This window comes from Berghia stephanieae, chromosome 14 (genome assembly GCF_034508935.2).
Source record: "Berghia stephanieae isolate SIO BIC M18660-M18661 chromosome 14, UCSD_Bste_1.3, whole genome shotgun sequence".
Classification (NCBI taxonomy): domain Eukaryota; kingdom Metazoa; phylum Mollusca; class Gastropoda; order Nudibranchia; family Aeolidiidae; genus Berghia; species Berghia stephanieae.
The window spans coordinates 25022014-25032013 of NC_088373.1; the positions used below are offsets into that span (position 1 = coordinate 25022014).

General features: G+C 36.3%; 1 protein-coding gene across 1 annotated transcript in view; it reads right to left on the reverse strand.

Annotated features, from left to right (window-relative positions):
* Positions 1–10000, reverse strand: part of LOC144959964 (uncharacterized) — a gene marked incomplete in the record, with an annotated part of 73599 nt that overhangs the window by 12244 nt on the left and 51355 nt on the right. The window contains 3 exon segments of the mRNA XM_078892844.1: positions 3781–3893; positions 5045–5171; positions 6538–6609. Coding sequence (XP_078748970.1) covers positions 3781–3893; positions 5045–5171; positions 6538–6609 — 312 coding nt within the window.

Below are 10000 nucleotides of genomic sequence, written 5' to 3' on the forward strand. Positions count from 1 at the left end.
AAATGTCAAGGTCAATGGTGTCAAAGGCAGCTGAAAGATCTAAAAGGCATAATACATTGATATTGTTAGCATCAGCATTACATAACAAGTCATTAAAGATTTTAAGAAGCGCCGTTTCAGTACTGTGTTGATGTTTGTAGGCTGACTGAAAGGGTTGTTCCAAACTGTTGTTCTTAAGATGAGATGTTAATTGTGTAAGAACTATCTTCTCCAAAAGTTTTGACAAAAAATGTAAATTTGATACAGGACGATAATTGTTTAATATATTGTGGTCCAGTGATGGTTTCTTCAGACGTGGTTTGACGAAGGCACTTTTAAAGAACGATGGAACTTTGCCAGTCAGTATGGTTGTATTTATGATTGATGTAATGGATGGTAATAATGTATCAATGGAGCTGGCCAAAAGCTGTGCTGGTAGGGGATCAAGGTCGCAGGATTTAATGGGGGCTTTTTTATCAACCCGTTTATGAAACTAGGTAAAACTGGTTGGAACTTGTCTAAAGGGGTACCACAGAATGTATTTGTATCTATAAATGGTTCATGCCGATCTAGTTCTGAACGAATGTTATGGATTTTGTCTTTAAAAAAGTTGACAAATGTGTTTGGCAAGTCTCTTTGATTGGTTGTAGATGGTAATGAAGTGCATCTTTCACGTCCAAGTAGATCATTGCAGATGTTAAATAATTGTTTACAAGATTTAGAAGTTTCGAATTTTGAAAGAATATACGTGGTCTTTGCCTTTTTTATTGTTGTCTTCCAGGCACGAAATGCGTTCTTGAATATTTCACGATGAATCGTAAGGCCTGATGTTTTCAGCAGTCTTTCTGCTCTCCGACACTTCGTTTTAGCTTCTTTAACGTCCGACGTATACCACTTGCGGTTGGTGACGGTCCTTGTTTGGAATGGCGCATGTTTGTCCAGCGTTTCGATGAGACAACTATTCCACTGGTCTGGAGAACTCATTGAATTTTTAGTAAGTTTTGTTTCTAAATCGCCTCTGAAATTGTCCAAATTAATGCCTTTAATGTTTCTGGTTGATGTGGTGGTGGTTTCTTGGCATGGTTTTGAAACGTCAAGATTGAAAGAAATGAGGGAGTGGTCCGAAAAGGGGAGATAATCGACGGTGGCGTTGGTTTTTTGGAACTCTGAATTTTCTACAATTACCCAATCTAAAATATGACCAGCAGAGTGGGTTGGCGTTGTTACGATCTGCCACATGTTGTTCTCCGATAGTGACTCGTGCAATTTAGCGGTGTCTGTGACGTTGTCGAAGTGAAAATTAAAGTCGCCGAGTATAATTGAATGGCCAGGACGCGTGTGTTTCAAAGTTAGCATCTTGTTGATTTCCTTCCTAACATCAGGTAATTTTATTTTGTTTTTCTTGTTTGCTGGCGGTCGGTAGATGCAGTTGAAGTTCTATCTTGTATTCTGGAGGGATAATCTAAGATCAATGGCCTCCATTGTTTTGCAGCGCATTTCAAGGATTTCCACATGTTTTGATAATTTTGTTTTATACAATACGCTAATGCCACCCCCTCGCTGATCTTTCCTTGGATACGATCTAAATTGGTACCCAGGGGGTGTCATAGCTTTTTCAACTGGGTCGTCTCCAGACTGTGAAAGCCATGTCTCTACTATAAATAATATGTCGAAGTTCTTCTCCGTTAATAAATCGTTTAATTCTTTGGTTTTGTTACGGCAGGACTGTGCATTGAGAAGACCAATAACAATGTTATTGTTGTCGTTTTTGAAACTGTTTGTGGTCGGTACAGTTACAAGTGTTGGTGGTGGACGGGGGTTTGTGTGGGGGCGGGGTGGACGACGAGTTGTTACCATTGAGATGTTATGTTGTTTCCGTTTGCCTCCCCGAGGCCTGTTCTTATTAATATTATTGTAAAAAATCGGATCACTTGAGTTAAAAATCACAGCTGGAATATGACGTTGTTTACGTTTACCGCCTCGAGGCCTGTTGTAAAAATCAGATGTTGAATAAAAGTGTTCACAATTATTAAAATAATGATGGTGGTAAATCACGGCTAAAAATAAGGTGAACAATGTTCGTAAGAAAGCGGCGGCCATTAAGTGATTGTGTAAAAATCTTTTAAAACTTACAGTTTCCATGATAAAATACAGAATTATACAGTAGTCCTTTCATAAGAATTGATAAAAACTATACAATAAGAAACAGTATGTTTTAACGAGTACAACAAAGTAAAAATGTCCAGGTATCAATATGAAAAAATCACAAAACAATTAAAATATACCAGAGCACACAACGACACGTCTTGCCTGTTAGGCGTGTTTACAATTATGAACATATTTCAAGTTCAAGTTCAAGTTCAACTGATTGGCCATCATTGCAGATTGTATACAATTATGTGAGAAAACGGTATGGGCTGCCTGAAGCCGGTGATCGTAAAATACTAACGAAAGAGTGAAAATGGAAAGGCTTCGTATGAGAACCAAACAGTTTGTTCTCATACGAAGCCTTTCCATTTTCACTCTTTCGTTAGTATTATACAATTATGTGGTGATTTTCTCCATTTAGATAGTTAAGCCTTCAGGTTGAATGGAGATAATGTGGTCTATCGTTATTATTATTGAGTTGTCCTTGGTGTGTTTAGTACCATTTGTGTATCGGCATGAAAAGTACACGGAATAACATTTATATACATCTAAGTAATGGGGAGCTAAATCACCAAGTGGTTAAGACATTGCACTGTGATCCGGAAGGTCCCGGATTCAAGCCCTGCATCAGCACTTTCTCTTTTTTCTTTTGGCAAGATTATTGCTCACATATGCGATTCCTATTGACACCACGCATCCTGGTTGATGGATTATCTGTATCCCTTCATGGAATGCCTAGGCCACGTGATCTCTGACGTTTTATTGAAGAACACAGTATGCGCTATTTGGTTACCATTGCATATACTGTGGTTTGTTTTTTTTTTAAACAACGGCAGATCTCATGGTGGCGTTGCAAAAGGTCGTAATTTACCACTTTAAAATAATGTCACAATTTATAATATTTTATGAATACACAGTATTTGCACCATTGTAACTACACACATGCTTTGGTGTTATGTTATATAGTGTGTAGCTTGTAAATGTGTAAATTTCCATACTGATAAGTTGACTGATACGAAGTGTGTGATAATAATATGTGATTTGGTAGAGTATGCAACAAACTGTCTCATTGACAGGCCACCAGCGAGAGTCTTCTCTAACAGCCGCCGTATGCATTGCCTAATGTTCTTACTTATTTATTTATCCGAACCAGCGACCACCTGAGCTCTAGCCCTTCGATCTTGTGTCATGGCGTTGCCTAATGTTCATTACAGTTTCTATTGAAAGAAATCGGAAAAAGCAATGCATCTGAAATTGTATTCGTCCTCAGTACATTGATCAAATTAACACAAAAAAAGGATCATAATACAAACTGGAACATATTTTCATGCAAAATTTTAAGTCCAAAGTCCATTGGAAATGTGATGAAAGTTCAAGGATTGACAGAGAAAAAGTTTAAAGAGATTAAAGAACAAGTAGAGTGCAACATTATAGAAAAAAGATATATAGAGAGAGGGAGAGAGAGAGAGAGAGAGAGAGAGAGAGAGAGAGAGAGAAAGTGTGTGTGTGTGTGTGTGTGTGTGAGAGAGAGAGAGAGAGAAAGTGTGTGTGTGTGTGAGAGAGAGAGAGAGAGAGAAAAAGAGAGAGAGAGAGAGAGAGAGAGAGAGAGAGAGAGAGAGAGAGAGAGAGAGAGAGAGAGAATGGGTTTTATACCCTGAGCTGGGCAATCCGAATAGGACTTATTATATCACTATATTTCATCATGGCTGTACCAAATGCAGCCTTGAAGTTTTCGGGATTCCTGGAATAGATTCTGTCATAGCGTCCTGTAAAAGACAAATACATAGAAATATTCAAATAAAGAGATAACAATGTGAAATGGAATGTAAGCTTCAATTTAATTACGAAAACAGATAGAATGGACGTTTCGGATTTCCCCTTTATCGACATACAGGATGAATGAAACACTACAGATGAAGGAGATGATTTGGTAGTGGCGTTGTTAACCCACGGAACTAAAATTTTTGATAGTCACGTTTATCCATCCAGCCACTAATCACCCTTTCAATTGCTTGACTTTGTACCGCTGAACACCGAGCATAGTTAAAAAATAACCTAACGTACATATGAGAGCGTACTGTATCGCAATAGCTCAGTTTGTAGAATACTCGCTTCACAAGCAAAAGAACCGAAAATGGATCTCTGGAAAGCAAGATCCAGTACCTGACACCCGGCAGTAACTGGGCAGCTGGATCTAATAGATCTCTTGGAAAGTACTTTGCGATAGACTAGCATTCTATTGAAAGGATAGCAAGCAAATGCTATTGTCCGATTCATCATATAGAAGCTGGGATAAACTCCCGACTTCCATGGGCATTATCTCTCTCCTTACCAGCCATTTTCAGGATTTCCCCAAACCTTCACAACCAACTAACACAAAAATATATATTTTAACACTCAAACACAATAGCAGTAAGTTCTTGCGATACATGTTTTCTTTAGTAAAACATGCTCTACAACACACTGTTCATATCTTTAAAATTTTATGATGTACAAAAGAAATTTGAATAAGAAAAATGTTGGCTGTATCGTAACAAATGTTCGGCTATGTGGTCTGGTGGTATGACACTCGCTTTCGGATCGGAAGTTCCTGGGTTCGAGCCTCGCTCGGCACATAGTAGAGTCCTTGGAAAAGGCTCTTTACTCACATTCTCTCACCGTACTCAGGTGTAAAATGAGTACCTGGCCGTTAACAGCGTTGTCTCTGCCGGAAAATAAATAGAATATCGCCTAACAAGCGTCACGTCCCGTCCTACCTGTTAAGTGTTGTAAAGCGCTTTGAGCACGTTTAGTGGATATTGCTCTATATAAAAGCTCAAATTGAAAATAATATTTTTTTATCGTAATAAATGTGACGATTTTCCTATAGTTGGTAAGGAGAGGGTTATGGCTTTAAAAAGACGAATTAATTGTTTACCTGTGAAAGTGATCCCGATGTAAATCTCCTTTCCGGGGCTGAAACAAGCAGAAAGGTCAGGGAAGATCTGGTCTTGCCTAGGCTTTTCTGTATAGTGGAACAAATCAATTACCTTCGTAGCCGGGGGCTGTAGAAAATGATTGAAACTTTACTAACTATGTTTTCCGGAGTATTTCTTGAATTATGTTGCAGAATATTAAATGAATATAATAATTTAGTATTAAAGTTAAAGATGATAATAATATCGTAGAAAATTTATATAAGAGTCGCATGACGTCAGCATGTATGACGAACACGTGACGTAACAGGATATCTCACTCCACGTATCTCTTCCATTGTTTTTGAAAGATCAAAGGGCGACGACTTCAAACACTCACCGGATCACGAGTTGTGATTTAAAACCACTGAATTGTAATATCGATACAAACTATCGATCTTACCTTTAACAATCAAGTTAACTCTGGATCTTACGCATTTCCTCTTTGTCTGGCAGTCATTGTTGTGTTATTGTGATTATTACATTAATAACCATCTAATATGTGACCCATTGTCTCAAAACGGTGTTATGTCGGAACGAACCAGATGCTTAAAAGCGAAATTTAACTGGTCAAAATATAAATTGTTGGCATTAGCATCCTAAACTATGGTATCCATTCTCCTCAATAAATCATACAAACTCAACACAGTTCTCGATATTTCTGGCTATAAATCAAATTGTCAACATCTAACCAACCCGACTTAATACCGTTTTGAGGCGAAGGGTCACATATGAAAACAAAATTTGAGCATTTATATAGCACAATATCCAGCTCAAAGCGCTTTAAAAAGGTCCCTAACCAACATCAACATACATTGAATTGCCTGCACCTACAGATTTCTATCACCTGACCAATTTTGATCATTGATAGCTCAAAGATTGGTCTCGATCTGTGTCAATTTCAACCTTAAGTAAAATAGATGAGTGGCTGTTAGTAGAGCATTCATTTCACCGCAGCAATAGTGGGTCCCTCATTAGTAAGGATAATCATGAAGATGATGATGATGATGATGATGATGATGATGATGATGATGATGATGATGATGATGATTATGATAATGACGATGACGAATACTAACATCATGATGATGAGGAGAAGGATTATGATAATGATTATGTAAATGATAATGATAATAAAAATAATAATGATGATGATGATGGTGAATTCTGATGATAATGATAATAATGATTATGGTGACGACGATGATTGTGCGATAAAAAATTTAATCATGTTGGTGCTGATGATTGTTAATGCTGTTGTTAATGATAACGATGGCGATTATGATAATGATAATGAAAATAAACCGCCCCCCCCCCATATAGAGTTTTTAAATAGCGCGATATCCACTAAATGTGATCACAGCGCTTTACTGATGGTAATGATGATAATGATAATAATGATTACGATGGTGGTGTTATTGTTGATGATAATGATGAGAATGCGAATGACACTCACATTGAAAGATTGCATTTTAAATCTCAAAGGCAACGCTTGTCCAGTGTATTGGATCTTCTTCAAAAAGGCTTTCTGAAATACGAACAATCACGAACAGCTATTATTGTTATCATAATAATAATAATAATAATAATAATAATAATAATAATAATAATAATAATAATAATAATAATAATAATGATAATAATAATAATAATAATAATAATAATAATAATAATAATAATAATAATAATAATAATAATAATAATAATAATAATAATAATAATAATAAAAATAATAATAATAACAATAAATGCCATTTATATAGCGCTTTACCCCGTTGTCACAGGCTCTAAGCGCTTTACAGTGATATAAAACAAAACATATTACAGTGAGACAGGTGTGAAGGAAACGTGATACGAATTCAATTTAACAACAACAAAATATGAAAATAATATTGCAACATTATGACGTAAAAAGATAAAACTTTAAGCGAGATTTGAACGTTGTCAACGAATCCGAGCATCTCACGTGTGACGGGAGAGAGTTTCAAAAATGGGGGGCCGAAAATTGAAAAGACTGTTCACCTATTTTACGCAATGGCTTAGCTTTGACAAGGATTGATTGGTCATTGCTTGACCTCAAGTTTCTATTGGGGACATATATGTTTAGAAGGTCTTTAATATAGGAGGGACTGTTCGTGCTCAGGGATTTGTAGACAACAGTACAAATCTTATAGGTAACTCTTTTTTCATCAGGAAGCCAATGTAACTCACGGATAAGAAGAGTTGCTGACGGGTATTTTTTGTTATTGCGTACAATGAGCCTGGCTGCGTTATTTTGAGCTACCTGAAGTTTGCTAATTTTGTCTTTAGCTAAATTCGCCCAAAGGGAGTTACAATAGTCCAATTTAGATAAAACCAGGGAATTAATTAAAAGTTCTGTTATATGCTTCGGTATTAAATTACGAATTTTGCTTATTTTTTCATTTCTATGTACATAGATTGTATGGTGTTATTCACGTGACTTGTCATGGAAAGATCTTTATCAATGATGACGCCAAGGTTTTTTGCTTTATTTGAAAATTCTATTGTGCTATTTCCGTGAGTAATAGGTGATTTATTTGCCTGTTTAAGGATACTCGGCCTTCCACACATTAAAATCTCAGTTTTACTATCATTTAATTTTAACTTATTGTGGTACATCCAAGATTTAATCTCATTAAAACAGCTGGTAATTCGTTGTATTAAGAACTGTAAATTACTAAGGGGTGCTGAATCATATATTTGCGTATCATCTGCATAAAAATGATAACTCAGATTGAATCTGGATATCACACTAGAAAGGGGCTGCATATATACAGTAAAAAGGACAGGGCCAAGAACAGAGCTTTGTGGCACTCCAAAATTTAGTAAAACTTGTTCTGACTGAACACCATTCACCACGACAGTCTGCCATCGATCCTGTAAATATGATGTAAACCATTTAAGGGCAATTCCTTTTATGCCGAACGTATTTTCTAGTCTTCTTAACAAAATGTCATGGTCAATGGTGTCAAAGGCAGCTGAAAGATCTAAAAGGCATAATACATTGATATTGTTAGCATCAGCATTACATAACAAGTCATTAAAGATTTTAAGAAGCGCCGTTTCAATACTGTGTTGATGTTTGTAGGCTGACTGAAAGGGTTGTTCCAAACTGTTGTTCTTAAGATGAGATGTTAATTGTGTAAGAACTACCTTCTCCAAAAGTTTTGACAAAAAAGGTAAATTTGATACAGGACGATAATTGTTTAATATATTGTGGTCCAGTGATGGTTTCTTCAGAAGTGGTTTGACGAGGGCACTTTTAAAGCACGATGGAACTTTGCCAGTCAGTATGGATGTATTTATGATTGATGTAATGGATGGTAATAATGTATCGATGGAGCTGGCCAAAAGCTGTGCTGGTAGGGGATCAAGGTCGCATGATTTAATGGGGGCTTTTTTATCAACTCGTTTTTGAAACTAGGTGAAACTGGTTGCAACTTGTCTAAAGGGGTACCACAGAATGTATTTGTATCTATAAATGGTTCATGCCGATCTAGTTCTGAACGAATGTTATGGATTTTGTCTTTAAAAAAGTTGACAAATGTGTTTGGCAAGTCTCTTTGATTGGTTGTAGATGGTAATGAAGTGCATCTTTCACGTCCAAGTAGATCATTGCAGATGTTAAATAATTGTTTACAAGATTTAGAAGTTTAAAATTTTGAAAGAAGATACGTGGTCTTTGCGTTTTTTATTGTTGTCTTCCAGGCACGAAATGCGTTCTTGAATATTTCACGATGAATCGTAAGGCCAGATGTTTTCAGCGGTCTTTCTGCTCTCCGACAGTTCGTTTTAGCTTCTTTAACGTCCGACGTATACCAAGGAGCATACTTGCGGTTGGTGACGGTCCTTGTTTTGAATGGCGCATGTTTGTCCTGCGTTTCGATGAGACAACTATTCCACTGGTCTGGAGAACTCATTGAATTTTTAGTAAGTTTTGTTTCTAAATCGCCTCTGAAATTGTCCAAATTAATGCCTTTAATGTTTCTGGTTGATGTGGTGGTGGTTTTTTGGCATGGTTTTGAAACGTCAAGATTGAAAGAAATGAGGGAGTGGTCCTTTCGGGGAGATAATCGACGGTGGCGTTGGTTTTTTGGAACTCTGAATTTTCTACAATTACCCAATCTAAAATAAAATAATAATAATAATAATAATAATAATAATAATAATAATAATAATAATAATAATAATAATAATAATAATAATAATAATAATAATAATAATAATAATAATAATATAATAATAATAAAATGATAATAATAATAATACTAATACTAATAATAATAATAATAATAATAATAATAATAATAATAATAATAATAATAATAACAATGATAATAGTAATAATAAATTGTATCAGATTAAATAACATTCAAACAAGATGTGGCACGTGCACTTATGTCAATAATGATGCGAAATATAGGGCATGGATAAATGCCGGATAAAAACAGTGAAAAAATATTACAGTGTCGGAGAGTCAAACTCAGGATCCAAATGATACGGTATCCTCCACCTGGCTGAGAGAGAGAGGGGAGAGGGAGAGAGAGAGAGAGGGGGGGGGGGAGGGAGAGAGAAAGAGAAAGAGATAGATAGAGAGAGAGAGAACGATAGATAGATAGATAGATAGATAGAGAGAGAGAGAGAGAGAGAAAGAGAGAAAAGGTAGAGTGAGAAAGAAAGGGAGAGAGAGAACGAGAGAGAGATAGAGAGAGAGAGAGAGAGAGAGAAAGGGAGAGAGTTATCGGCAAACAGCAGTCACACTAACCACCGAGCCATCCAGTCATCCGTCACCCTAACCACTGAGCCATCGAGTCATCAGTCACACTAACCACCGAGCCATCATCACACTAACCACTGAGCCATCGAGTCATCAGTCACACTAATCACTGAGCCATCCA